Consider the following 15618-nt stretch of genomic DNA (forward strand, 5'->3'; position numbering starts at 1 on the left):
AACACAATGGCCCAGATTGCTTCTACTTGTTCCCCAGGCAGTAATCTGTAGCAGTGCCCGAGGAGCTCAGCTGTTTGGGTGGGTGGGTGGGTGGCGGGGAGGCAGGATGGGCCTTATCTGTAGTTTCTGAAACAAAAGCTTTAACATATACATTACCTACTAGGCTTATAACTATTTACCTTAAACTAAAATTTTCCAACTCTTGAGTCCCCTATCAATTAGAGTCTGTTTCCTTGCTTAATTAACATGTTCATCCATCTGAAATACAAAGAAAGTGAGCAGTCAATGAATAAAGACTGAAAATTATTTTTATTTATGTAAACAGTGCTATGCAGGATTTAAAATAGCATATTTCCAGTAAATACTGCAAACGTTTTCTTTCTACCTACTTTCGAGTTCAGAAAATGTATTTCGGTTCCAAACGGGGCTGCTCGGCAGCACTTCTTGCATCCAGAGTTTATATGCAGCACTGATTTCTCCACTTAATGCAGTATCCGTAATCATACTCATCGTCATCGCAAAACGTTTTACATATTCCTTTCACTTTTTCGCACCTCTCAAATCTATACTTTGGTTCAAAGTTACTTCTGGCTGCAATCAAGAAAGATAAAGTCACCAATCCAGTTTTTCATTTGAGGATCTTCTTACTAAGCGGAGAAAAATCTCTGTTCTAAGGCATGAGATCATGTTTGCGGACGATGGAGATTTTGGGATGTCAGGTCATTTTATAACATAATTTATCACTTGTTTGAGAAGGTGACCAAGCTACAGTTTATTTCCAAAAAATGTGTATGTCCTTATCTTACGTCTCACATCAGTAATGAACTTCAGCTGGTTCCTAGGGCCTCTTGCCTTCCTGTCTTTTTTTCTTACTTTATTAAGACCAGTTTTACTCACACGTGTCTTCATTAAGATGATGCTTACAGTATTTCAAACAATTTTAATTTGCATGTGTTCTCAGTGTTTTAACCTACTCCTGTTGCCTCTTCACAGAATCATTGTTCAATGCTTTCTTCTCCATTCCAGATGTCCCTCTTAATTGAAATAACCTTTCATTTACTACAACAAATGGATATGCCCCTTTTGCCAGCCTACAAGTAATGAATGAATAACGTAAGATAACATAATTTAGTACTAAATTATATGTACTTTTCTTAAACATTTGTTATACTTTTATTCTTGCAGCCTAAATATAAACCCTTAAATGTAGGTATGACGTGCTCTGACTCTTTGTCACCTCCTACCCAGTACAGCCCAATCAATAGTTATAACACAGGGGGCATGAAGATAGTCACTGACAATAATTTACTGAGGACACTTTAGACATACTTGCACACATGGAAACACAGTTTTGTTACAAATTAAGCATCTAGTAGAAAGAAGAGCCCCGTGTTAGTCTTTTATACTGGTGTGAATCACCTAAGATAATGCAAAGAAGCATGTTCTGAGACTCCGAACTCACAGCCTTGTTTTTATACACTAAATTATAATAAATGGAAGTAAATATTTTTGTTACTTTAAGATTTATTTTCCTTAATGATTCAATAGCAACCAAGTCATTTAAATAAAGAGATTTGAAGTCAGGATTATTTATTTGCCCCCAAATGTTATCATAGGCCTGATGTATCTTGGATAAAGTCATTCCACCTACCTACAGAACAGAATAAACATAGCTGTCACAATATATTTTGAATATTAAATTTTGCATGTGTTAGGAAACATAAAGAGAAATAATTTCATTAAAATGTGGAGAATGACTTAAATTGATTATAATTTAGATTAAATTTATTTAATCTAAACTATATAATTTAGATTAATTAATCTAAACTATGTAATTTAGATTAATTAATCTAAACTATGTAATTTAGATTAAAATTATATCTAAACTATAATCTAAATCTAAACTATAGATTAATATAAACTATATGATTTAGATTAAAATTATATAACGTCAATTCATAGAACCTAATTGCCTGCCTCATACCTAATTGAAATTCAGAATGATTTCATTTCAATTCCATATGTCCAGGTGTTTATTTGAGTACCTAATTTTCTCTAAGCATTAGGTTGAGAACTGGACAGAAACTTCAAATGTATAGAATGCAGAGAGGATTCAGATGTGCATACTTTATTATCGTTAATAAAGTTAGAAGAAAAGAGAAGGAAGTTAAGCTTAAAGTGCAAGAAAGTGTCACATGGGTTCTGACATGTGCGTATGCGTATCTCCTGTGGGAATGGGAAACTAATTTGTGATGACAGAGTTCCTGGCCACTGGGGAATTCCTGGCCATTGGTGAAATCTACAGTTATTTCAGAACCATGCTTGACATAATTTAAAGTAAGAAAGAGGGTGATGTATTATTGCACTTAATTTAAAAAAAATACTTTTGCTGGAGTAAGTACTTTTTAAACTAATCAACATTCCTAAGACCCTACTGTCTTGTCAACCCACCAAATCCATGCTGATCTTTAAGATATGTTAAATTCAGAAAAGAGAATTATGTATTTATAATCACCACCAGTAAAATTAAAAATATACTAATGTCCTTTTAACTTTCTCATTATTTCAAAGGATAGAAATGTTTTAAATCATGAAGAAATCTTCAAAACCATATGATCTGGAAACAAAAAGTAAATGTAGCAAAATTGGTTCTATCACATCTTAGTTATTTGCAAAGAAGTATCATTTTAGAATCACAACTATGTCATGTGAAAACTATGAGTGAAAATAACATAATCTCAGTGTTTTTGTGAAAATTGGCTATGTTATATGTTATAAACTGTATAATGCCACACAAACGTCATATATGGGTACATAAGCATTAATGTGAGGTGATCAAAACTAGTTAAGACATGCCACATAAAAACAAAAATGAATGTCTGTTTGGAGGAAGGACACATAACACGTCTTTCATCTACTGATACCCCTTGCACATTCTCAACCCTGCTGCTGAAATGAGACCTGTCCTAACGAATTTTCCTGTAAAGAGAAAAATGCAAGCCTTGATGTGGGGCCCTAAAAGGGATGTAAGTTCCAGAAAGGTTTCTGGGAGTCTGGACAAGAATGACATGGTACAGGCGTGGTGGAGGCGTGCTGTGGACAGCAGCACGTACCAAGTCCTGCAGGGACACGCACGGCTCTCTGTCAGGAAACCAGTGGTTAAATGTTCAGCGACCCCCACACATTGGTTCCATGTTAGCTTTCCCAGGCTTTGTGGAGAGTTCTCCTTCCTTCCAGGAGAAATGTCTGGCATATATCTATCTCCCCATCTCCTAGCAAATTAGTTATCTGCAGATGACTTCCTTGCCTAGCTCCTGATGCTCCCTGCAAACAGAGAGGCAGGGAAGGTAGGTTTGGAAGATGTCAGTTTTTACTGGGTCCAATCTGAAGTCAAGATAGGAGCAAGGCCTCAGCGGAAGTTTGTAGAATATGTCGGAAAGGGTATGATTTTACAGAATCAAATACTAGTAGGTTTCAATTCTGTATACTCTATTCATTGGCTGTGATATAGCAAACAAATGATTTGGTTCACTCTATTTCAATTTCCTCATGAAATTGAGGTTTTGTGAACTTTTCAAAGCTATAATGAGAAAATATGTACACTTCTCTTACAGTGTTAGAAAATAAATGTCTTCAAAGTTATTGGCATATCCTTTGTTTTGACTTTCCTTTTGGATTCACACCTAAAAGTGCCCCGGGTGAAGCACTGGTAGTAGTGTTTACGGTCTGATCTGCTGAAAGCACAGACTAGTCTCAAAGCACTAGGTTCCTGTCTGCCTTGTTCACTGACTTATTTTAACATGTAGCAAAGTGCTTGAAACAACATAATCAATTTGCAGCTAATTGACAAAATGACTGAGTGAACAATATGTTATCACAGATAAGAATCTAATTTATCCCTGGCTGGTGGAGGTCATTGGATTGAGTGCTGGCTTACAAAACAAAGGGTTGCCAGTTCGATTCCCAGTCAGGGACATACCTGGGTTGTAAGCCAGGTCTCCAGTAGGAGGCATGCCAGAGGCAACCACACACTCTCCCTCTCTCCCTCTCTCCTTCCCTTCCCCTTTCTCTAAAAGTAAATAAGTAAAATCTTGGGAAAAAGGAATTTAAGTTTATGTGGGCATCAATATGAGTGATGTATAGATTTGTGGCGGATTTTTATAAACTACCATTTAGTAACTCACTGATTTTTCTTCATTTTCACTATTACATGAAGGAAATGCCTTCTCTCATGATCCCTACCTATGCTTTAGTAAGCAACTATGTTCTACTCAGCCCTGTGCTGGGTACCAATGCAAAAATGAATAAAAAAAACTAAGTGCCTTACCCGCCAAGAGGCAGACAATGTTTGCTGGGAGGTGATGATGTAGAAGTGGAAGCAATACAGTATCACCTGTGAAGACAGGTCTGATATATAAATAAAAGGTCCTTGCAGCACAAAACAAAGAACTGCAAAAACTTCCTGGAAAACCTCTCTTTCACTGTTCCTTCTGCTACTGCAGCTACTGCTACCACAGTCATTGTTAAGAGCTATTCTTTAGTAAGTGTCCATTAGGTTTCAGATTCTTTACTGAGCAAATTATTACCTGATTTAATGCTCTAATAGTCTTTTAAGATAGGTATAACCATTCTCATTTCACCCGTCGGAACAACTGAAGTGAGGAGCTCTTGAACAAGGTTTCAGGGGGAATAGAAGAGGAGAAAGGATTACAGGTAGTCGTGTTGGACTCTGGGTTCCTTTCCTGTGTGTTCGAGCACCTCAAGGAACATGGGACTTTGGGTTGCTACTCGAAGAGCTAATAACATCTTTTCAAGGGATTGAGGGGAAGCCTAAACTCTGATGTGGTGAATTTTGAAAGAATCTGTGGGCAATGAAGAATTCTGTGACTCTCAGCATGACTGAGGAGATAGGGACATGGGCTTCAGCAAACACAGCAAAGTCAAATTAGGTACACGTGGCAAAAGACCTGTAAAGCTGAGGAGTCGGATGTTATTGTGAATGGAGCAGAGAAACTATAAGGCTTTTAAGCACCACTTTCTCAAAATTTTTGTAGCGGAGAGGCTATGTGGTGGGTTGTTAGAACATTCTAAATATGACATAATGGGAAACATAATTAAATTAATGGTATTTCAAAAAGAGAGAAGAAAGTGAACTTAGGATATAGTTATAAATTAGAAGCAGCCCAGTTAATGTTTGGATTTGGGGGAAGAGTTCTGGGAAGTAAATGATTTCAACTCTTTTAGCCCTTAATATCGTGTGTTTGATAATAACAATCAGTGAAACAGAGAATAAAAAGAAGGGGACAGACTTTAACCTTTGTGAGTAAGGTGAGTTCTATTTGGGACATATCCCAATTAAAGAATTTGGAGACCAGCCAGAAAAGTAAGTTCTATGACTTGTAATAAATTCAGCTTTGTGGTTTGAGAAGGAGACTGAGAAAAAAACAGCTGCTGACAGCAGAAGTTATTGTACTAAACAAAAAACCTCAGGAAAGCATATAAAACAAGAAGCAAAGGGATTCAGGAACAAAACACTAGAGGTCCCTGCATTTAAAAGACTATCAAAAATGGAGAACTCAACTAATAATTGTCGAAATAGTGACTGACTAAAGTGCTGTTCAGAAGAATTGAAATTGGCCGAGGGGTTTGATTTTAGAAAAAATATCATTCACAAGAAGATTTTGTTAATTGCTGTGGGTGAGTGTATTGGGCAGAAGAGTGTGTAAGAGTTGATAAAGTTGGAGACAATGGGTCTAGGCTGCTTATCAAGATGTTTGGTGAAGAACAGAATAAGGCAAATCAGAAAGTAGCTTGAAGAAAAAAAAAATCTCTTATGAAATCTAATTCTGCCTATAATACATCCAGAGCCATTCCATTCCTCATTATTTTTCTTGTTACCACCCTGGGCGGTGCTACCATAATGTATTAGCTGTATTACTTCAATGCTTCCTAATTCCTGAAAGCACTTCAGAGAGGTCTTCTCAAAACAAAATCTAAATCATGTTTTCCTTTGACTAAAACCCATTGGGTTTGTCTCAGAATAAAAGGCAAGAGCCATTCTGGTTCCCACAAAGCTCTGGATGATCTGGCAACATGTTCCCTCTCCGATGAATCACCCTCCCATCACTCTGGTCCAGCCATCCTCGCCTCACCCACTTCCTCACAGACCTCAGTGTGCTCCTACCACTTCTTTGCCTCTTTTATTACTTGCTCAGATGGCACCTTCTCAGTAAGGGCCCCCTGAAAAATTCTATTTGATTGCTGTAGTCCACCATCATTTTTGGGTCCTTTAACTCTGTTTGATTTATTATTTTCTGCCTTAACTTGCTTATTTATTATGTTTATGTTTGCATTTTTCTCTATATCTAGAATATGAGCTCCACAAAGATAGAAAATATTGCCAGCTTTGTTTACTGATTTGTTCTGATCTTATAGTTTGGCAAACACGTGGTAAGTTCTCAATGAGTACTTGCTGAATTCATGAATAAATGAGGGAGAGGGTGTGGAATGCAGTGTCTAACTCATATACTACCAGTGTAAAGAATTGACATCGATCTTCTTGGGGGCAGATCCTAGGTCTTATTCATTTTTTAACTCTATCAAATAGGATAGTACTTAAAATTCAGTTTCTGAGGGATAACTATTAGTTCCTTAACACAGGAACTATAATGTTTTAATCTCCAAATCCAAAACCCATGACATTATACCTGGGAAGAGGGAAGTCATTAATCAAATGTTGTCTGAATAAATAAATTCCTAATTGGAATTAGTTATTGTCATTGCCCCCAAACATTAAGTTAAAATAAATCCTGAAATGGGTTGGGTTTGAATGTTGGAATCTGGTTGAATTCTAATTCTTTTCCTCCCAGCCCTGTGCTGGGTTTGATGGTGATATACCTCATTTCAACATAATATTTTTAATGGATTCAAGTGTGTATTGTGTAAATAACAATAAAACACTGTGCCCAACACTGGGTGGTATTAGTTCATCAAGGTCAATGCTAATCAAGACTTACAGAAAACTAAAAGTGAAAGGAAATACACAATGCCATAGAAATTTAGATTCTGGGCCAAACGAAGGGAAAATGCAAAACTTCAGGTTTTTAGTTAATGAGTTTAATATTATCTAACTGTTTTGTCAATCAGTCCAATGAAAATTACAGTATATGAGAAAGAAGATTGCCAGAAATCTCCCTATTTATAAGTATTTGCCTTTTATTTTCTTAAAAAATTTTTTGTTAATCAATGCTGAAGGCAATATGAATAATTAGTGACACCGCTTGCTCTCTCTTTAAGGAACAGACTGCAGAATCTCATCAAAGGGCCATCTAGAGTTTTTAGTGGATATCATCACACACAGCCCGTAAAAGATTTCTCCAGAGAATGATATTAATTGCATAGTTGATGCTTATAGATTCACATTCTCTTTCAAGTTTGTCACATTTGTCCCTTGGACCGAAGGCAGAGGACTGTGGCTTGAACATACACTGGACTATACAAGAAGTCAGCACAGAACTTCAGATGGTTTTAGTTTTGTCTGTCAAACACTGAAGGATGGAGGGTCTGCCAGGACAGACTAGTTCATGTGCAGAGATGTCTCGAGTGCCTTCCAGCACACCTCTCACCATTTACCAGTACTCAGGGACCACTGAAAAGGTCGATTCTTATTTGCCCCACGTTAATAGTATATTAGGCTTCTCAATTCTATTTTGTAGGTCTTGATGTAATAATGGTCCGGAGTCTGCTTAGGTAGGATAAATAATAAGCAAACTTTTATAACAAGCAATTAATTTTACTAATCTCCTTCTCAACATGGCTGGTGTATTTATTGTCCAAAGGTTAGGCTTTTTTTTTTTTTTCTGGAGTCACCAATATATCCTCTCTGGTTCATATATACTAACACATGATAATTTCAAATAGAAATTTATTCTCGCAAGAAACAGAAAATGTATTTACTACCTGACAACGTTTCTGTCCATTTTCACTTTTAAATTTCTGTGACAATAAGTGCCTAACTTATAAACCAGGGGTTCTAACCCAGGCCCCTCAGAGAGGATGTTTGGCAATGTAGGCAGACACTTTTACGGTCACAATCAGTGGAAGGAGTGTTACTCGCATTTTGTGGGTAAGGGCTAGGGATGCAGGGAAACATCCCGCAGCTAGAGACAGAATGCACAACCACAACAAAACTGTCTGGGCCAAAATATCAACAGTGCCGAGGTTGGGAAACCCTGTTTAAACGAATATTGTAAAAGTGATTTTGGAGATATTTACACTACAAGGGAACAGACCAGGTCTAGTTTTAGTTATTAAGAGGGGTGAAAGACCACGCATGGGGGGCTCCAAGGTGTGCTTAGCAAAGAGCTGCTTCCTAGTGGGAATTCCTGCACTTATTAAAATAAAACTAAAAATTAAATGGTCTCCTGTGACAGAAATAATCTAGAAACTTTATCAAAATGAAACATATTCTTTTTCTGTGCATGTCTCTGTAATTGATATGGTTCGTGTGAAATAGATCCTTAGATCTCATGCCTGTGTTTAGAAAATGGAATGTGATGTAAATATCAAGAGAGTAGGTGGGGCCTGGAAGTTCTTTGACTTCTTATCTGAGTCCAAGTCTGATCCACATGTATTCACTCAAAAAATATCCTTTTTCTTTAGTTAAGTTATCAATTTCTTTTTCAATTTTATTCTGGGGGGAAGGGAATTTTCTAACTGTTTCTATTACTATGTTGTAGTATTGATGATTTTTAAAAACCTGAATTAATACAAATTACTAAATTGTATTTCTAAACTGATAAAAGAAGCAGATTTTGCATTTTTTGAACAGAAACTGTATGATACAGAGGTACAATTGAGAATATTGTGGAGATGAACTCAGGAAGAAGAGTAGAGCTGAAGAGCAAAGATTACTCCCCCTTTCTTTTGCTGTCTGTACCCTCAGTCAGGGTCATTTCCCAGGACAGAGAGGTGAATGCAGCTATTAGTCATAGTTCCTGGCTTCCTTTGTCAAAATATTCAATTATGGCCCTGACCTGTGTGGCTCAGTTTGTTGAGCATCGCCCTGCAAACCAAAAGGTTGCCAGTTCGATTCCCTGTCAGAATACATGCCTGGGTTGCAGGCCAGGTCCCAGTTAAGGTGCATAGGAGAGGCAGTCAATTGAGTTTCTCTCTCCCATCAATGTTTCTCTCCCTCTCCTTTTTCCTCCCTTACCTGCTCTCTAAAAAAATAAATCAATAAATAAAATCTTTAGAAAAATTGAATTATGTATATAGCCTCTTCATCTTTTTGAAATTTTTCTCCTCCTTTCTTACTCCCTCTTCTATTTCTTGATACACATATTTTTCTCCACTAAATAATAATAAATAATAATAATAGAAATTGGAGTTTGCTGTGATTCCCCTCTGCTCTTCCAAGTCATTTTCTGACTTAAGATCTGTGTGTCTCATGAAAAGGAGCTGCATTCTCAGTGTCTACTGTTTCAAGCCCCATGGGTTCACATTTTTTCTTGGGATTATCTATTGAACAGTGTAAAGTATTTTATGTACTAAGAAAATAATAGCACTTTTCTACTGAAAGCTTCTATCAGAAATATGCTCCTCCCATTTCTTTGATTAGGGTTTCTCACATTATTTATGTCAACTCACACAAGGCACATAGAACTTTGAATAGTTGCTGAGGAGTGTCCATAAAAAAAACAAAAACATTCTGCTTACTCTGGTACCAAGCGATCAAGCGAACATGCAATGTAAAGGCACCAGATGCGTGTGTGACATAGAACCACTTCTGAATGGTTCAATATTGAATTTTATTTAATTCCTTGTGTATTACAGAGATACACAGGCCTTGAAAGATGTGTTGGGAAGCCTTAATAACATCGGTCCTCTCTTCATGGACCATGTGTCTCTTTCGTTTCTTCTGCCATCTTTACTTCTGCAAGCAGCAATGAGTTGCAGGTCGCATGCAGTAAGCAATTCTAATTTCATTTTCGTGGCACTCATGTTTACACCGACCATTACCCTTTTTGCACTCTCTCCTCAAATCCAAGCTACCATACTGGGGATATTTCTTTCTGGCTGTAAGAAGGAAAGAAGGACTGAAATTAGCAACCTAGCTATGATACACCCATGTTTTAAAAGGAGAAAGTTCAGGAGGCAAAAGTTGATAGAACAGAGCAAAAGGCCGCACTTCTAATTGATGGCTCATCCATTGGTGCAAGGTCGATCATGGAAGTCAGACAGTATCTTGGACCTAAGTGAGGTGTGTCATCTTGCTGCCTTACAAGTTAACCAGATAGTAATTGAAAGATAGCTCCCAAAGTCAACAGGAAGAAGGTGTCCATAATTTATCTTCTGTCAGGTTTAGCCTTTACAATCCTCTAATTGTATTTGGAATCCCCTTTTCTGCTTTCACAAACATTATTTAGATGGAATGGACAATTAGATGATTGTCCTAAAATAGTGACAGACTCACGGATAGAGAGCAGGCTGACAGATGTTGGGGGTTGGGCTAGGTGGGGTCTGTGGAGGGATTGAGCCAAAAAGGAAAAAAAGAAAAAACTCATGGGCAGGGACAACAGTGCGGAGATTGCTGGGAGGAAGTGGAGTGGAGGGAGGTGGAGGTGGGAATAGGGGTGAAAATGGTGACAGATGGAGACTTGACTTGGGGTCATGAACACAGAATACGATGTACAGATGCTGTGTAGTGGAATTGTCCTCCTGAAATTTATATAATTTTGATAACCAGTGTCACCCTAATACATTCGATAAAAAATAAAGTAGAAAGTTGAGAGAGGGGCAACGTTAGGCAATTTGACTTTCTACAACTCTCGTGGGTATTTTAGGGTTTACTTCCCCAGAGAATGATCTAGCTAGCTCAGCTGGTTACAGTATCAACCCTACATGACAAGGTTGTGGGTTCTAGCCTCTGGGCACGTGTGAGAATCAATCAATGAATGCACGAATAAGTGAAACAAGGGAGAGATGCCTTCCCCTCTCTCTCCCTTCCTCCAGCCTCTAAAATCAATTAAGAAAGAAAAAGAAATGATCTAACTTAGACACATGTCTGATGACAACATAGATTTAAAAAAACGGGAATGTCTAGAAGGTGTGGTCAATGTTCACCATAACCTGATTTCTGAAATTACCGGGGCTCCAGGCTACGTGTTTTTTCCTGCAGCTTGGAGATTAACAGAATACAAGTTCATTATTTAGGATAGTTGAAGATACTTGGGGAGTTGGGGGATGGGTCTGAAAGGCTACAAGATTTATTCCAAGACAAATATGTTTTAATTTTATATTTCTCATTATAGGCTGGCTCATGCGTTTTCAGAATCCCTTTGTTTTGGCATCTTTTTTTTTTCTGTATACACATCACTTTTGATAAGTAATGGCCTTACTCATACAGTGAGATTAAGGGCAACTGGTATGGGAGAATTCTAAATTCTGCAGGTGTCTGACCGAACAGTAGACTCAAGTATTTTTGTATATTTGTGGTATGAAATCAAATACATTTTTCCATTAGTTTCTACCATTAATTACAGTTTTATATCCCAATCAGTCCCTTTAAAGGCCAGGCCTTTCTTCCTAGACATTCTGTCTGCATTTCCAACAGTTGGTGGTGAGTAATCATACTTATTAGTAACCCAGACTCAAGCCACATTATCTGTATGGTTGGTATAAATAGCTGATATAAAACCTGGCTTTTCCATTAAAAGGAGCTCTCTTCTCACTATAACTGTAGAGGTTCAGAATATGGCATATAGCAGAAAAAAAATTATTATTCTACACAGATTAAATGTTCACTTGTAAGTATTATTATTTAGTGTACAATTTCTTAGGAATTATTATTATCAAACTATATATCATTTGTTAGTGACAGAAATCTGAATTTTACTCACTTTAGACAGAGCTCTGTCATATTTGACATTATTGTTCAATATTCACTATAGTCCAATTGACCTCACACCTCTCTTGTTAACTCTTTGTCTTATTTCACCTTTCTAAAACTGTGGTCTCTTTTCTTCTCTCTCTGACCTCTAAGTGTAAGTATTCCCCAATATAAGTGTCTTTGGATCACTAATATTCATCTTCGCAAGCATGCATCCACTCATTCAACAATTAAGTACAGCTGACCCTGGAACACGATAGGGTTTAAGGTCACCAACCCCCTACAAAATCAGAAATCCAAATACAACTTTTGACTCTCCCAAAACATAACTACTAATAGCCTGCTGTTGACTGGAAGCCTTATCAGTAACATAAACAGTCAATTAACACGTATTTGGAATAGTACATGTATGATATTCTGTATTCTTATAATAATGTAAGCTAGAGAAAAAGTGCTATTGAGAAAATCATAGGATGAAAAAGTGCATTGTTTTTATTTTAAAAAATCTATTTGTAATTGGACTCACACAAGTCAACCCTGTGTTGTTCAGGGTGCAAATGTATACTCCACATTAAGTTCCCTGCCCATCTCTAGAGCAGGGCTTCTCACCCTAAGCATATTGACCTTTGGGTTGGACAATTCTTTGCTGTCGGATACTATCCTTCCTGTTCACTGAAGGATGTTTAACAGCATCCCTGACCTCTACCCACCAAATACCAATAGTACCAGTTGTGACAACCTAAAAGGTTGCCTAATGTTGCCAGACATTGCCTAATATTTCCTCGGGGGCAAAGCTGACTCTCATTTAAAACCACTGTTCTTGTGATGCTGTGATTAAGCCAAACATATATTGTCTCTCCCCTCAGATATGTTGTTCAAATACAATATCTTCTCTCTGGAATCTGCTGATCACTTTCAAGAGAGTAATTTCTCTTTTCATTATTCTCATCTGTAACATTCATATTGCATACTTAGAGGACTTCTTTAAAACGATATATAAAGTCCTAGTTAATACATAAACTAGAAATGAGCTAGATAATTCCTAAAATATTTTCAACCCATAATTTCTTATTTTTACTCATCTGCTATTTTATTCTTTAGTCTACCATTCACCTCCTTGGAAACGGGGACAATGGTGTTCACCCTTTTAGCACAAAACTATACGATCTGCCCTATAATCAGAGTACATACCAAATATAAAGAAAAGTGATTATTGGCAAAAGCACACTTTTCAATTTGACAGATAAAATGAGACAATAGGTGATAATAAAATAATACCTCATTTCTAGACATTGAGTGTATTCATAAACTCTAGCAAATGAAGAAGAAAACTAAGTGACTTCACTGGAAATTTCCCTGATTAGAAAATTTAAGGACTTTTATCTAGACATTTTTTCATCTGTAAAGCACTTGAGTGGGAATAAGTTTACTTATCTCAGTTTTGAGTAAGAATTTTTGCCCTTTGGAGGTGAGATTTTAAAAACAACTGAGGAATGCTAAAAGATTGACATACAAATGACATGTAATCGCATGCAATTCAGTTCAACCACCACATGCTGGTGAACTAACTATAAGATGAAAGGCAAGATTTTTATTATTTCCTAAAATGTCTATATTCTATATTACACATCTTATAATTTTGTGGGGAAAATATACTCATATATCTTGATATACTTCTTTTGCTTTGGGATTTTTTTGGTTGATAATGATGAAAGTTACCGAAAACTTTTGCACACTGCAATTAACAAGGACAATGACGTCATTTTGTAAATATAATAAAAATATACATATAGTTAACCTTGATGCTGTAATCTATGTCACTATATCCCCAAGAAGTTTGTAATTTATAAGACTACAAGACACACAAATTTTTAAGTTTGTTGATAAGTGCATGAATAAATTTAGTTATCATAGGGACATATGATGGGGCTGTTATAAGGAAAAATAAGCTAATAAAGCATAAAAACACTTGTCATAGTGATATTATTAATGTTAGTTAGCTATTGATGAAATTAAAAAGATAAAATTTATCCCATGTTATTAGAATTTTATCTTGGCTCTTTCTAGAACTGAAAAAAACTAAAGATCTTTTTCTAACAATTTTTAAATGAAGGAAGAGGAAGTTATTCTTAGCTAAATTAACAACAGCATTACTTTGTTAACTTTGTTGATGCTTGGGCCCTATTTAGAATTTATCCACTTGCAATCTTCAAGTGATAATTGATCAGTTATTTATGTGTAAACATTTAGATTGTTATAATGGACTCTCTAATATTCATAATGAAAGATAAATTAATTTAGTCTCCTAGACCTCAGTTATGACTTCTATTAGGTCTAAAAAAAGTCATCCAGGTACTAAAAACAAATATTTTCCAGTGAGTTAGGGAATTTGAGTCTGGTTTCAGTGCCAGCATCATAAACTGGGTAGACTCGAACCCATCCTCTCACCTTATGCTCTTTAAGAGGAAGGGAATAGACTCAATGGTTGCTCCACCTCCAAAACTTATTATTCTACTTACGTGCACTTAATACTTACACGTTAATTCAGAGAAGAGAATCTTGTTACGTACCTGATGTGAAGAAACAGTCCTTGAGGGGGAAAAGTTCTCATGAAAAGTAGAGCTCATACACTAGGTATTATACTCAATATTCGTGTGGTCTGTAGCACTCAAATATACAAGAGTAGTGACTAGAAATATTTAAAGAAAGGCCAAGAAGGGACATGATTTGCTTGTAATACCAAGAACAGAATATTAAGAAAGGCTTTCTAGTCATTGGAAGTAGTATGCTTAGCATAGGTTTTAAAAAAGGAAACGGTAAATAGATTATTCCCGAACACTGTTTGCTACTCCTTACCAGTTGATTTTGCTAAAGAATATTTTTTTTTCCAGCAAGAATAGATTGTAACCTACTGTTGCTGCACGATGAAGTTGATGAGACTGATGTATTGATCTTATAAGTTTCTTTTTAACTTTTCATCTTGAAATTATTTTAGATTTATAGGAGAGTTGCAAAAATAATAAAGGCCAACTTCCCCTCTGCTAATATTCCACTTAACCACAACACATTTATCAAAATTGAGAAGTTGTCATTGATGTAATACTATTAACTAAACTATAGACTTCACTTATGTTTCACCTGTTTTCAAACTATTGTCCCCCTTTATTTTTCTGTTCTAGAGTATCACAATGCTTTTGGTATAAAAAATGCTTTAATCCCTATGTTTTTACCATGCTTTTAACAAGAAATAACTGATTGTCTCCTCAAATTCATTAGTACAAATATACCCATAAATGTTTCTAAGTTACCTGGTAAAATTGTGACCCAAAGGAGCAGAATAAAGAAAAAGAGATGAATCTTCATGGCAGAGAGTTTCTTAGGAAAAAAGTGTCCACAGATCTTCTTTTTTAAGTCAGGATTTTCACATAAGGAAACAGAGAACCCTTTTTTATTTATAGATTCTCCTGGGAAGTGGTTTTAACTACTAAGGCTTATCAATAGCAAGAACATTTGTATGCTTGATTGAGTTGTGCCAATGTTCAAAGAACACGGTCACAAAAATTAGTGTGAAATTTCCTCATGAAAGTAATGACTGATTATGTTACCTTAGATACACTGTCATGGAAACACAATCTTTAAGGGACTTTTAAAAGATATGAGTTTGGGTTGCCAAAACATCACAGTGAAAAATATTACAGACACAGAATCCTTTCTTATACGTTACATAT

The 15618-nt window shown here is 36.2% G+C and overlaps 1 protein-coding gene across 2 annotated transcripts; it reads right to left on the bottom strand.

The window, feature by feature from the left end:
- Positions 1-457: 457 nt before the first annotated feature.
- Positions 458-15306, bottom strand: LOC112302060 (beta-defensin 110). 2 transcript variants are annotated; one of them, XM_024557593.2, is made up of 2 exons: positions 15199-15298; positions 458-591 (listed from the first exon to the last, which is right to left on the bottom strand). In XM_024557593.2, the coding sequence occupies exons 1-2, from the start codon at positions 15251-15253 to the stop codon at positions 458-460; spliced, it is 189 nt and encodes a 62-aa protein (XP_024413361.1). In that variant the 5' UTR covers positions 15254-15298. The 2 variants fall into 2 exon arrangements, with proteins under 2 accessions (XP_024413361.1, XP_024413360.1); XM_024557592.3 differs by lacking the exon at positions 458-591 and adding an exon at positions 9789-10077 and having other exon boundaries at positions 15199-15306.
- Positions 15307-15618: the final 312 nt, after the last annotated feature.

Source organism: Desmodus rotundus, chromosome 11 (assembly GCF_022682495.2).
Source record: "Desmodus rotundus isolate HL8 chromosome 11, HLdesRot8A.1, whole genome shotgun sequence".
Taxonomy (NCBI): Eukaryota; Metazoa; Chordata; class Mammalia; order Chiroptera; family Phyllostomidae; genus Desmodus; species Desmodus rotundus.